The sequence below is a fragment of the Squalius cephalus genome (assembly GCF_949319135.1).
Source record: "Squalius cephalus genome assembly, chromosome: 8".
In the NCBI taxonomy this organism is placed as follows: Eukaryota; Metazoa; Chordata; class Actinopteri; order Cypriniformes; family Leuciscidae; genus Squalius; species Squalius cephalus.
In genome coordinates, this window is record NC_137129.1 from 8,977,877 (window position 1) to 8,992,590 (window position 14,714).

Below are 14,714 nucleotides of genomic sequence, written 5' to 3' on the forward strand. Positions count from 1 at the left end.
CCACTTTATATTAAGTGGCTTTAAGTACTATGTATTTACAATGTACTTATTGTGTTCATGTTTTATTATAAAACACTTTTGCTGCTATTGAGGTGGAATACGAGTTAGAATAGGGACAAGTTTGGTGGTATGAGGGCAGAGTGCAGGGTTTTACTCTAGCACTCCTCCTCTTCATCTCTGCTCATAACAGACTAACGGTTTGAGGGGAGTGGTTAAGCGTTTCCCAACCCAAGCCGTCAAACCTACATCATCAGAGAAGGAACACCATTTCAGACCGGAAGTAACTTTTCAGACTTTGATTAAAGATTACGACGGCAAACAATTTTTTTCTGTGTATTAACTTGCACGTATTAATTTTTCACCACAAGACTAGTAATATGTGCTAACAAAGTAAATAGGGTCAATTTTGATTTCAGTTGGTGAGTTAAGGTGTAAGGGAAGGTCAACAGTGTAATTATACATGTAATTACATAAATTAATTACATCTGTAATTACATGAAGTACATATAAGTACAATATAAAAACATGTATGTACACAATAAGTCCATTGTATCAAATTATTAATTTCAATGTAAGTACTTAAAGTGACTTAATATAAAGTGGGACCTACTTTTTTACTGTATTTTTGATCAAATAAATGCAACCTTTGTGTTTTTATGATTAATTTTATGGTGCTTTTGCATTCTTTTTGATGCATAATAGCTCCTTTCCCTGTTCATTTGTTGTTGCATGGAAAAGAGCGACTAGTACATTATTCAAATGTGCTCCATGGAAGACAGAAAGTCATACAGGTCTGGAATGACATGAGGGTGACTTTTTGGCTGAAGTATCACATCTACCACCTTCCAGACTACTGATTTTGAGCATATTTGTATGTTTGTATATGTGGCTCTGTGTTGAAATCCTCTGTGTTGAGTTTGTCTAGCTGCTTGTGTGTGCGTGTGCTGCTCCAGCATGCCTGTGAATTATTGTGGCATTGTCTGAGCGTGTGTCTGTGTGTCTTTCTCCCAGGTGTTTCCCAGCTCAATGGTGCTTCCAGCCCCAACAGTGTTAATGGCATTCACACCTGTAAAGGTGAGCTTCCTCCACACCTTTAGCCAGTGAGCTGTGCAGCATCCTTATCTCTGGAGTCTTTTCTCTATTAGTCATTTGCATTTTCCGTTTCACCCCCAGGCGCGTTTAACTCCACATCTCTCTTCCTCACCCTTTCACTCACTCTCCCTATTTTTCTTTGCATTGCTTCTTGTCCTGTTTTGTTAGTTTGCTTTCTAAGTATGTGCAGATTGGTGTCATCTGTCTTTGTGCATATGACCAATTTGTCCAATCATTTAAGCTTTCTTTGACACTGGCACAGTGCACAATCTGATACAAAGGACTGTTCAGACTATCTTTTTGCAAGTAATCTGTTTGTTCAGACAGTGTAGTCATTATCTAGTGTATTGATTCCCATTGTAACGCTTTGACAAAACTGGAAGAGAGTGCAGCTGTCACTAGCTATGTTTCCAGCCACCTACTTTTATGTGAATTTTGGGATATCGCATAAAAAACACAAGATGGAAGCACCAAGATGCACATAAATTCTAAAAATGCACAAAAAATAATGTATGCGCTCAGTTGAGGCTGATACATTTTTATCCGATAAAGAGACATGCACATTAACTATGATGGAAACACATTTACTGAATATATCACTTGATGCGCAACAAAAAACTCATGTGACTTTACCTCAACAGTAAATGTGATTAATTGGGTAACTGGACTAACCAGCAGACCAGTTTCATTGCACAGCATTTCAAATGTTAGTTTGATCATTCATATTTTGTCATCAAAATGATTTGGCTTAATTCCCTCCCAGAATTCTCACATGATTGCGTTCCCAAACACCAGGCATCCAAATGCAAAAGAAAGAGCCACAGTGGCTTTCCCAATTGCAACTTCCATTTTTATTAGATATTTTGCGCCAACTTCCGAGGAAGTGACGATTTTGTTCTCTTGAACACATTTATTCACAAATGTCTCTTTATTTGCTAATATTTTATGCAATATTCTAATTTTGCGTATAAGTTAAACTTGCAACTTTGATTTAACTTAAACGAGGTAATACATTTATATACATATATACATACATACATACATACATACATACATATACATACATATGTACAGGTTTTTATATATACATATACACATACATGCATGCATACATACATACATACATACACACACACATATATATATATATAAAATATATAATATATAATTCTTCTGCATGTCGTGTGTGGCTCAGTGAATAAAAAATACATTGAAATGCTTATCCCTCAGCTTGTATATCATTGCTTGGAAAAAATACCACAAACATGATGCAGTTTTATAACTATTTGGCCTTGTCATTGGCCTGCTCTGACTGTACTTACGTCAACATTTCTTCGCTCTTACCCTCAGACTTGACTGAGATCCAGGTGGCAGTGGCAGATGTGAACTGCAAGTATGAGCAGCTGGGCAGTGACCTGAGGGAAAGGAAGGGTAGGCAGGACGCCTCTCTTGACCTGCGGCAGAAGGCCAGGCAGAGCACTGAGGCTCTCGTCCAGTGGCTAGGCCCCCGTGAACAGAGCCTGGCACAAGGGCAGACCGCCTCTCCCTCTCGGCCAGAGGTGGTGCGTGCTCAAGCCCAAGAGACCAAGGTAACATCTTAAGAGAATTGAGTACTTGACAGAGGGGTATCAAACTGCAGCCCCCTCAAATTATTTATCCTTAAATCCAGCCATAAAATATATTTTCATTTTATTTTTGCTTTTTATGTTATCCCATAGTAAAAAAAACATTTGATTCCATGTGATTACCTTGTGAATGAGCTGACAGACAGGTGTCTGTGTCCAGGTTTTACTTACTGAGCTTGCCGAGCATTCTGGGAAAGTGGAGGATCTCAAGAACATTCTGAAGCAGCTAATAAAAGATAATCCAGAGTCTCCTGAAGCTGAGACATGGAAACGTCAGCTTGAAGACATCGGTCAGTGAAGTGTTTTTAAATGTGGTGTCCTTGCATACAGTGTTTTTAAATGCATTTCCATTTGTTGGACTTTGTCCCTATACCAATAAGTGCATTAATATTCATATGTTGGTCACAAGGCGAGAGTTTGGTGCAGAAAATGGAAGACTGAAAATAATGTAATGTCCAAGAAGAGCTCTGATCTTGTCTTTTTCAGATCAAATATCCTGAACTTTTCCTATAAAATATGTTAAAGCATTCCATTTGTTGTCGAAGTGCAACCTGTTCAGGGAATTTATTTTATCCATTGTGCTTCATTTAAACAGAATAAACAAATCTCAGACAATTGACTGGTCCTTTCTGCGAGTCACTAGAAATGAACAAAAATGCTCTTTGAAAAGAAAAAAAAAGTCTGCCTGAATGAACAGGAAATCAAGGGAACCAGATTCCTTTGTGTGCATTATCATAATTCTCTGTGGTTCTTGCTACGTTTAGTATCTAAGTTAACTATTCGCAGTCACTCAAGTATATTTTAGATTCATGATTGCTAAATCATTAAAATTGGTCTTTGTGATATTTGTTCTAAATATTGCCCTCTCTTCTAGACTCACGGTGGACGAAAGCCAATCAGAATGCAGCACAGCGGCAGACTGAATTGGAGGCGTGTGCTGATAGGCTGGGTAGTTTTGCAGCAGCAGCCAGTCAATTAGGACCATGGCTACGAGAGAAAGAGCTGATGATGAGTGTATTAGGCCCTCTGAGTATCGACCCCAACATGCTCAACACACAGAAACAGCAAGTGCAGGTAAACAGGTTTTTAATGATATTCTTCCTGTTTTGTCTGCCAAATTACCCTCCTGGACAACAAATCTATGAACATCACAGTATAGGGGTCTTTACACAATATTCATTAAATACAATCTAAAACACTGAAAGTGTTACATTGTAGAGTACCATAGAAAAGTTCCACCTTTAAATGTAGTCCTACTTCAAAAGAACAATTTAGACACCCTTACTGATAAGGTTTTTTTCTTTCTTTTTTCACGGAATAGTTCATGTAAATGTTTATTAAAACATTTTTATCATTGGATGTCACCTGTGCCTATAAAGAGTTGTTTCTGATGAAAACATTGTGCTGTTTTATTAATAATAAACTTTCTAGAGCTGTGCTGGCATCTATGCAGTGTGTGGACATCTATTCTTTAAGTTTTCAATCAATATCATGCCTTTCATTGAAATAATATATATTTTTCTTTTACATTTTGTACTCAAAACTAATTGCTTTCACCACCAGTAGTCAATTTAAATGTATTTCTTTATCCCGTCAGTTCATGCTACGTGAGTTTGAGACACGGCAACCCCAGTTTGACCAGCTGACTCAGGCGGCAGAGGGAATCCTCTCTCCGACTGGAGACGAGGGTTCTAGAGATGGACAGGATCTAGAGGAGGTGAGGCAGGAGCTGGCAGACATTTCACAGCAGTGGGGAGACCTCACCTCTCGCCTCACGGGCCGCTCGCAGAAGATCGACCAGGCACAGGGAACCAGCGAGCACTACCTGGCCCTTCTCAGGGAGCTCTCTCAGAGTGTGGCCAATCTAGGCGAGAGGTTAGATGCGCAGGCCTCTCTAAGCGCTCAACCCGAAGCGCTACGCCGTAGGCTTCAGGAAACAGGGGAGATCCGCTCTGAGCTGGAACAGAGACGGGGTCAACTGGCCCAGGCTGAGCAGCTGTGTGAGGAGCTCAGCGCAATTGTGGCCGAACCGTATCTCAGAGATGAGTTACACAAGAGACTGGAGAGTGTGAGCGGTCCCCTCAAGAACCTAGAAGAACGGGCTGGTGAGTAACATTTACTGAAATGCAGGGTCAGAAATTAACTTTTCCATTAAAGGGTTAGTTCACCCAAAAATGAAAATTCTGTCAGTAATTACTCACCCTCATGTTGTTCCAACCGCGTAAGACCTTCGTTCATCTTCGGAACACAAATTAAGATATTTTTGATGAAATCAGAGCTATGTCTCACTCCTCCATAGGCTGCTATGTGACCGAAACTTGCTGGCCCAGAAAAGTTATTAAAGAGATCGTTAATATAGTCCAAGTGACTCCAGTGGCTCAATCTTAAGTATATCAAGCGACGAGAATACTTTTTGTGCGCAAAAACAAACAAAAATAACGACTTTATTCCACTTTTCATTTCCTTCTCTCTGGGCCTCGTAGTGTTTTTGCGCTGCGCGTCTGTGTTGCACGTCATCACGCATCACACACATGACCGGCGTCGGCCAATAGTGAGCCTACGTGGTGACGTGAACACAGATGCGCTGTGCAAAAAGACTACGCGAACCAACTAGAGGCCCAGAGAGAAGGAAATGAAAAGTGGAATAAAGTCGTTATTTTTGTTTGTTTTTGCGCACAAAAAGTATTCTCGTCGCTTGATATACTTAAGATTGAGCCACTGTAGTCACTTGGACTATATTAACGATCTCTTTGATGACATTTCTGGGCCAGCAAGTTTCGGTCACATAGCAGCCTATGGAGGAGTGAGACATAGCTCAGATTTCATCAAAAATATCTTAATTTGTGTTCCGAAGATGAACGAAGGTCTTACGCGGTTGGAACAACATGAGGGTGAGTAATTACTGACAGAATTTTCATTTTTGGGTGAACTAACCCTTTAAGGGGCAATATTTGCCCACTGGAATTTGAATCAAATTTATAATTATCTTATTAAATGTATTTTTGTTGTCTTTTATTTAAAATAATTATATTTAACCAATTATTTAAATCAATTAGAATACTATAGACTGTTACCAATAAAATTGTATCAACATCAACAAAAGCCATTTTACACTGCAATGGTAGAAAAGAAGCTGCATCTGACATGGTATTAATGTTTATGGAAAGGTGGAATACATGTATTTACACAAAAACTGCATAATGTAAATAGACTACATAAATGTATTAATAATACAATTTATTATTATATAAACTTTAGTAGTAATTGATTTAGTTTAACTGTGCAGAGGCTTTTCTGTTAGTTTTGGTGGCATTTTTGCTCCAAACCCCAATAATCTCTCACCCTGCCATAATATATGGTTTTGTGCATGTACTGTATATAATAGTAACCATCCCTCTCACTGCTGTCTTTCAGCTGATGGCTTGTCCCAGCTGCAGGCCGCCCTTTCCAGCACTCAACAGTTCCAGCAGATGTTTGACGAGCTTCGTGGCTGGTTGGATGGGCAGGCTGGGAGTCACACAGCTGGTATTTCTGAAGCTCTTCCTTGCCAACCCGACACTCTGAAGACCCTTCTCGCCCAACAAGAGGATATCCAGCGAGCCATGGCACAACAACGTGGATCCTATGAGCTCATCCAGGCCGAGGGGGCATCTCTACTGGCATCCCTCCCTGCTGGAGATGAGCGATTAGCCCTACAAACTCGATTAAACACCTTACGGCAAGACTGGGAGGCCATGAACCAACAGATCACTGAGAAACACTGTCGAATAAAAGAAACGCTGTCCCGTGCTGAGCTGTACCAACAACATCGCAATGAGCTTGTACCTTGGGTTGCAGAATGTGAGGAAAGGGAGGCAGAGATCCACCCATCGCTGGATCCCACCGCCTTAGATGAGGCTTTGCAAAAGGCTAGACAGTTGAGTTTGGACTTAGATCGTCGTCACCCCCTTTTAGAGTCTCTGAACACGGCAGCAGATCAGCTGCTGGAGCAGAGCTGCGTTGGTGAAGAGGAAGTGAGGGATGAAAAGGCTCAGCTTAATCGCAGGATAGACAGCCTCTCTGAGCGATTACAGGGACGCACGGCTCAGCTAGAAGAGTTGGGGAGCAGACTGAAGGAGTTTGAAGATGGCAGACTGGCTGTGGAGAGAAGGCTCGAAGCAGCCAAGCATCAGATCGAGGTTCAAGAGGCACTTGGGCCACAAGCTTGTAGCAACAAAAGCCTGGAGCGTTTGCGTAGCCAACAGGAACTGTTAAACTCTGTACAGCCGCAGGTGGTGTACCTGCGAAACCTGGCCCAGGGGCTGCTGCAAGACGCACCCGAGATATCCGGGGCCGGCGAAGATGGCGGCCAGAGGCTAATGCAGCAAGCTCGTGATACCGAAAAAGAGTTTGAAGAAGTTACTGAGAAGGTGAGAGAATCTGCACATGATCAGGAGCCTCTGGAATGTGTCAGGACTCAGGCGGTAGTTGGGATATATATATAACCTGATCTGTAGTTTATGTCTGCGCTCATGCCGTATATGCTAAATACGACTTTTACAAGTCTTTTTTTTACTGTTGGTCCAGATTTGGCTTGTTCATTTTTAATAGTTTGTAGTCAAAAGTGTAACATTACCATTCCTGTTATGAAATACCTTTTGAACTCTTAACTTATACAGTATATGTACAATATATATGCATAACAGGAATGGTAATGTTACACTTTTGACTACAAACTATTAAAAATGAACAAGACCAACAGTAAAAAAAAAAAGACCTGTAAAAGTCGTATTTAGCATATACGGCATGAACACAGACATAAACTACAGATCAGGTTATATATATATCCCAACTACCGCCTGACACATTCCAGTATACATATATACAGCAGACTTTCAGAAATATCCTGTGGTCAAGCTCAGATACTTGACATTTTTTACTATAATTTTATATAAAATTATTCACATAATGGCAAGAAAATATTCAGGATACCACCTAAATCAATTCACTTTTATTTATATAGCGCTTTATACAATACACATTGTTTGAAAGCAGCTTTACAGGGCTAAACAGGAAAATAATGATTCAATTATGTAAACAGAGTTCAAATCTGCTGTAAAGCACCTCTACAAATAAAATAGTGTGACTGTTCAGCTGAGCTCAGTTCGGTGTTGATTCAGTTCGATTCAATAACTTTGTAAAGATCATCAAATATGAAATGAGTTCAATTCAGCTATAAAGCGGCTCTGTAGAAAACAGTGATTTCATCGTCCAGCTCAGTTGGGTTCGGTTAAATGATAGAAATCAAGAGAAAAGGTTGTTATTGTGAAATATTGTTATTGTTTGTTATTGTTGTTACTCATATTAGGGAAATATGTTTAAATTGTTACTTATTATATTAATATTAAAATATTTTAACGAAACATTTAGAAACATATGATTGGGTAATGAACATCCACTGCATAGTAGAAATGGCCCACAATCTCAGCTCCATTTACCTGGATGTGTCCCCTTTCTTTTCCCTACAGACTGAGCAATGCTGCTTATCCTTGGAGTCCCGGTTGCAGGGCGTGGGAGAGGTCCAGTCACATGTTCGAGACATTTTCTCCCGCCTGTCTGATTTGGATGATGAGCTGGACAGCCTTAGCCCTGTGGGTCGAGATGCTGATTCCTTAGCTTCACAGGCTGACGCTGTCAGGGGCTTCCTGAGCCGACTTGATGCCCTCCGTGCCGAGCTGGAGGGTCATGGTGGGGAATGCACAACTATGCTGCGTAGAGAGGGGAGCTCTCCTGATCTTCTGGCCCTCAGAAGAGAAACCGAAGCCCTAAACCGACAGGCAGGCAAGCTGACAGAGCGAGGCCAGAACCGTCTAGCACTCATAGAAGCAGCAGAAGATCGTGTTAGGGAGTTCTACACCCGACTGGCTGACCTACAGGGGTTGTTGGGACGGGCAGAGGAGGTGCTGAACACACAGGCCGTCGTGGGGACAGAAGTGGAGGTCATTAAACAGCAACTTCAAGAATTCAAGGTAGGAAAATATTTAGCAAACTGTATATTTTTGTGTGTACTGTAGCTTTCATTTGCAATATCAGATTCCATTGTGTGCTAACCACTGTTAGCTAACAATATTCATATGCCACAGGAGGTTCTAAGGCTTCAGTCTCAGAGGGGCTCAACCCGCCTACCTAAGCATGAGCTCATGTGGCACAGTCTTGTTTTTCTCAATATCTAAACAAGGTCTAGCAAAGCCCTCGTCATGCAAAATGTGGTTTACCGAAGTATGACGTGTTCCTGAATCAGACACCCTACCCTTAAATTCAGTGGGCAATGTTTTGCAGATGATGCAGGATGATGTTCCTGAACCAGCAAAGGCTTTTGATCCAGGAACATGTCCTAATTGTGTAAATCACATGCATGTATTTACATATACATGTATTTAAAATGCGATTAGAACAAAAGCTCCAGGTTTGTTGAGCTTGTTTGTAAGGGTTGCACTATTTGGACCATTTATTTTTTATTATTACTAAATAAAAGATTAAACAAAAAAGAAATATTACTATTGTAATATTTCACAGTAAAATAAAATAAAATTGTATTTAAGAAAAATAATATCAAGCTTTAATTGTGGTGGTAAATCCAAGGAAGACCCCTCTCTTTTGTTGACAACTGCTAGTTTAGAAGCACTTTTTACAAGTGCTACGTTCCCAAATGCACATTATAAGCGTATCACTGTATGCATATATTTATTTAATTAAATCACAACTTTTGCAATTTAATAATCACACAACTTTTGTAATTTAGTAATCACACTAAGCCATATTGTGATTTCGGTTTTATTTTGATCAATAATGCAGCTACATTAGGCTCATGTTTGTTGTGAGCTTAGCAGGAATGTTTTCACTGACTATGCAGTCTCTCAGGTGGACCCATTTGCAGCTTAAAACCTACCGAGCAATCTGAATTCAGGTGCACACTCTCTGAGTTCTTGCCCCTCAAATGTGTGTTTAAACGAGAAAAGCAAGGAAAATGTGTCAAGATCTGTGTGGTACTTTTAATATTTGTATTACTGCAGGGTGAAAGCACTATCCCTTGATAAATCCTCCTTTCCCAACATGTTCTTGCTGTTTTCCTCCTATCCTCTCTGACGGTGACGAGAGAATAAGGTGAGACATGTCAGCTCTTACTTAGAGTGGGCTGCTCAAGTTCACCTTTCCTCCCGTCCGTCTGATGAAATGTCTTTATCTCTCTTACTCATGCCTCTTGAGGGTGGTGAAAGAAAGGAGAGTGTGAGAGTAAAGAGGTGTAGGTGGAAGTGGGAAGGATTGGAGATGAGGAAATGACGGATGTAGTGGGCGTCCGAGACCTCCAGGAGCAGGAGAGTGAATCAGTGCTATAGAAAATATGTCTTGCTGAGACTGAATCATTCCTTCCTCTGCCATGTTTGATTGCTCAGCAACAACAGTATGAGTAGTTCAAAAGACTCAGTGGTATTGAAGTAGTCGAGTGACCTTTAACTGAACATTTAAAGATTTTAAATGGCAGCATTTATCATCAAAGACTTTTAGAAGTTCTTGGAATTTGGGATAAAGGGTGAAATTTGTCATTGTGTCATTTGTGTTCTTCAGAGACTTTATAATTTCATGCGAGGTAAATCTTCCATTGTGGGTTTTTTTTTTTTTTTCATAGTACTGCATCCCTCTGTTCAGTGCTAACACTGAGAGCTCATTAATGATGTCACCACTGTGATGGACACTGAGATAAATCTGACCACACAACTAATCTGTGTCAGCCCACTGTGTCAATATGGAAGCGTAAGAAGGGAAGAAAAAAAGACAAAAGAGCTGAGGACACTTTGCTGTATATCAGTCATGCGAAGAGTGGAGACAATAAAATAGTTTTAGATACTAGCAGATTTATATATATATTAGTAGTGTTCAAAGGTTTGTGGTCAATAAGGGTTTTTTTTTTTTTTTTTAGAAATACTTTTATTCAGAAAGGATGCATTAAATTGATCAAAAGTGACAGTAAAGACATTTATAATGCAAGATTTCTATTTCAAATAATTTTTTTTTTTTTTTACTTTCTATTCATCAAAGAATCCTGAAAAAAAATTATGGTTTTCACAAAAAAATATTAATCAGGCCAACTGTTTTCAACACCCATAATAAAAAATAAAAAGAAATGTTCCAAATCAGTATATTATAATAATTTCTGAAGGATCATGTGACACTGAAGACTGAATTATGCTGAAAATTCAGCTTTGCATCACAGGATTAAATTACATGCAATATATTATATTAAATTAAAGTGCAATAACATTACTGTTTTACTGTATTATTATTATTATTATTATTATTATTATAAATGTAGCATTGGTGAAAAGACGTTTCGAGTTTTCAAAGACTTTTCAACTCCCATCCTCATTAACATACACCACCTGAGGAAGTCTTGAAGTCTTTCCACAAACTTTTTCCATTTTTGAGTATTCTGTTTTTCCACTACTTGTCTACCCACTTGCTTGTCTCATAGCTTTACTCCTGCCTCATCTAGGCGTAGCGGTCTAATAAAGCTCTCAAACACATTTTTAACAATATGGTTGACTGAAAGCACGGCATCACCCATTTTCTCTTCTTCTGCTTTTCTTTTTTTTCTCTCTTATTCTCTCATGGGTGCTAAATGAAAGCAGGTTGTATAGATGTGATTAAGAGCACAGCACAGGCAGACAGACAGTGAGAGGGGCAGAAAAGGGACTGAATAGAGGACTAAGAATAAGTGGGTGTTGTCGATATGGTTAACAGTGACACTCAAGTGGATGTCTAATCAATACGGCGTGAAGTGGAGTTCAAGAATGAAGTCAAAGCCAGCACAGCATATTAAGTACAATGGGCTTCAGTCGTGTTGATGTTGCAAATCTTGGATACACTATTCTAACATCCAAGTTTATTTCCTACTAGATTTCTCTTTCTGTCAGGGAATATATATATTTTTTTAAATGTATTGAATTGAGTTTATTGAATAATCCTAATTGTCTTTCTCAATGCTCAGTCTGACTGTGATCAGCACAAATTCAGTCAGTGATATTATAACAAAGGCAGTGGAAAATTACTGCTTCTCAATATTGTCTTGTGACCTTGAAATGGAGACAGCCACGTATTTCAAACTCTTGAAGACGGTACAAGACACAAAGTGAGATATAACAGCAAAAATAATATAAATATAAAATGTATAATTTTTTTCTTTTTATTATATTATTTATTCATTGTATATTAAATATTTTCATAAAGGAAAGTACTAAGATATAATTTTTCACTAACATTATTATTCTGCAGTTAATGCTGCATGAATATAATTTGTAACAGTAAAAAAATGCACAATAGAAGCATTTTCACAAGTGGACTTTTGAACCCCACTGTATGTATTTGTAGTCTAGAGGTTATTTTTAGGAAGCTGAGGAGATGAGATCTCATTCATTACAAAGAGGAAAAAGAGAAAGATGAATAAAATGCGTTCAGAAAGACATCCTTGGGATTCATCCAACTTGGCTCCAAGCACTTGTCATTTTTCCATCTTCTTTGCCCCATTTCTCTCTTTTCGTCTTCCACTTTGTAATGAAACATCGTAAGATAAATTTGAGTGCAGCCCGTTCGTCTGCCACGAGATAGTCTGCTCTCATTTTCGCCTCACTCCATGCAAGCCAGACTCCATTTCAAAGACACCAAATCCGAAATGATGTCATTGCTCAGAGGGGTGGAGAGGGGAGGGTGATCCTGTGTGTGTCTGAGAGGTTTTTTTGTTGTGCAAGCTCCGTCAGGGCAGCTGCGGGGGGCATGGGGTATTAAGAGAAGGTGTCAGATTAGTCAGTGTCATTGTTTGGCTTTTTTCAACAATGAGCGTATTGAGATGTTGTGGAAATCGGTTGGAGAGAGCTAGGGCTTTTCACACTTATGACTTCAATGTGAAATGTCTAGCCTGTGTCGTCCAGTGTTTCCTGTCTAAATATGTTCTCATATTTATCAGCAGGCGTGTGCTATAGGGTGACATGTAGACACAGAAGGTGTGTTTGTATGTTGTGGGAGTGTGTCCGCAGGTCCATGTGTGAGAATGTTTCTAATTCCAGTCCGTGTGGAGCGTCCGGCATCCCAGCTGTCTCCCCACCCTCAACCCTGGAAACACACTCACACATGTACACATAACCAGGGTGTGGTTGCCCCCTCCTTAAAATTCCTGTCCCTTACGTACTCTTGTGTGCTCCCATGTCGCTCTGTCCCAGAGCAGCTGACGCTTGAGCCAGCGGGGCCGGATGAAGTGCTAGATTGGAGTAAAGCGAGGGCCCCTTGTCCAACTGGGAATTCCTTCGCAGGGCTGTTGGGATGAGGGAATGGCTTCTAAATCAAATCAGGTTGTCCACGCTGTCCTCAACGTTGCCGCTTATATCTTCACTCCCTTTACACCTTCCATCCCTCCATCACTCTTGCTGGTTTGTCTATTTTTATCAACCTCTTTTTATGTAGTTTGAGATCACAGCTTTTCTTCCACAAAAACAACTTTGGAGACTGTCATGACCTGCCCTACCCCCACCCAAACCTCAGGGGTGGTTTCCCTTTAACTCATCAATCTTGTGGCCTCCCAGTCAAATAAGAAGATTAGCCCTGGGTTTTCCTGGAAGAATGAATTTATCACTATATAAATATCACTATATAACTCATTGCAAGAACTTTACATTACATTACCTTATTGCAAGGTAAAGTAATGTAAAGTTCTTGCAATGAGTTATATTAACATGGTGAATCTCTTAGAAAAATTCTGTCATATTTCACCCCAAATAAAAATGAAATTAAAATGTGCATTTGTTACTTAGCCTAGTTTTAGGACCATTATAATAATAATAATAATTTTGGCATCATTTTTGTTTTAGTTATACTTACAAATCAGTGTAATGGAAAAAAAATATTCCTCTTATGTTTTCAAATATATTTTGTTTGTATCATGTAAATAATTTACTGTAATTACAATAAAATTCTTCAGAAGTGAAAAGTGATTTAATAATGTACTGAACATAATGTCACAATGCAAAATATTTTAATGGTACTTTTCCATGAGCTTTGATGAAAGGGTTAGGGTACACTTTGTATGAACCTTACCTGTATAAATCTTATCAGGCTTGCAATTAGGCCTAGTTAGATAACTCTGTAGTTCTACCTGTTTCCAGTCTATGATCGTGGTGATACCAAATGTTTTTGTAGCCTCAGATAACTTAAGCATTTCTGTGCCATGTCTCGATCTCTGATGTCATTCTAGTGTAATTTCCATATCTGCAGTTTCCCTGGAACATCTTTCACCTGTAAAATGTATCATTTATATCAGTTTGCTCATATTCAGTTTATTTTTTGCACTAAGGGGTTGATTAAATTAGGATTAGGACTAATCTGATTACTTAATTTCTCTAAATTGACCCGGTTCTATACATCACACACTGGCATTTGAGTGTGTATGCACTTATGTGTGTGTTATGTCCCATTGCCTGGTATTGTTTCAGCTGTTGTGCATTACTGTGGCATTCCATAGAAAAGCCCACTTTCCTTTCCAGTTAGTCTCAATTAGCTCACCAACAGAAATAAATAGGAAATTAATGTAAATAGGGTTACTCCACTGACATTTGGAAATAATTACCAAGATAATAATCAATGTTTTGACTGAAGTCAAATGTGGGAACAAGGCTGTGATGCAGATTTTTATTTTACATGGTTTATTTTTTTTCCTAAATAACATAGTTTTAATATTAACTAAATGTTAAACTTTAGGTAAATGCTTTATGTGCTAATGTGTTCATTCATACATTCAAAACCTATTTTATTGCTTTAATTTTGTGGCAAGACCAGACTCTTTTCCTTTTTCTTAGCAGAGTTGTTTGTATTCCTGTCTCTGCTCCATATGTCTTTCTGTCTGTGGTGGTGAGAGAGAACAATGCACACATTGAGTCATTCAGGTAAAGCCATGGTGGTTAATTATAAATCTAC

At 39.1% G+C, this 14,714-nt stretch overlaps 1 protein-coding gene across 21 annotated transcripts in view; it reads left to right on the forward strand.

Moving 5' to 3' along the window:
* The window catches only part of macf1a (microtubule actin crosslinking factor 1a), a 172,741-nt gene that overhangs the window by 118,548 nt on the left and 39,479 nt on the right, over positions 1–14,714 (forward strand). For 20 of the 21 annotated variants that reach the window (XM_079877833.1, XM_079877826.1, XM_079877827.1 and 17 more), the window contains 7 exons: positions 1,012–1,074; positions 2,443–2,681; positions 2,878–3,007; positions 3,592–3,791; positions 4,315–4,822; positions 6,132–7,126; positions 8,225–8,725. In XM_079877833.1, coding sequence (XP_079733959.1) covers positions 1,012–1,074; positions 2,443–2,681; positions 2,878–3,007; positions 3,592–3,791; positions 4,315–4,822; positions 6,132–7,126; positions 8,225–8,725 — 2,636 coding nt within the window. The remainder of the gene's footprint in view (positions 1–1,011; positions 1,075–2,442; positions 2,682–2,877; positions 3,008–3,591; positions 3,792–4,314; positions 4,823–6,131; positions 7,127–8,224; positions 8,726–14,714) is intronic. The other variant, XM_079877837.1, reaches the window with a different exon arrangement.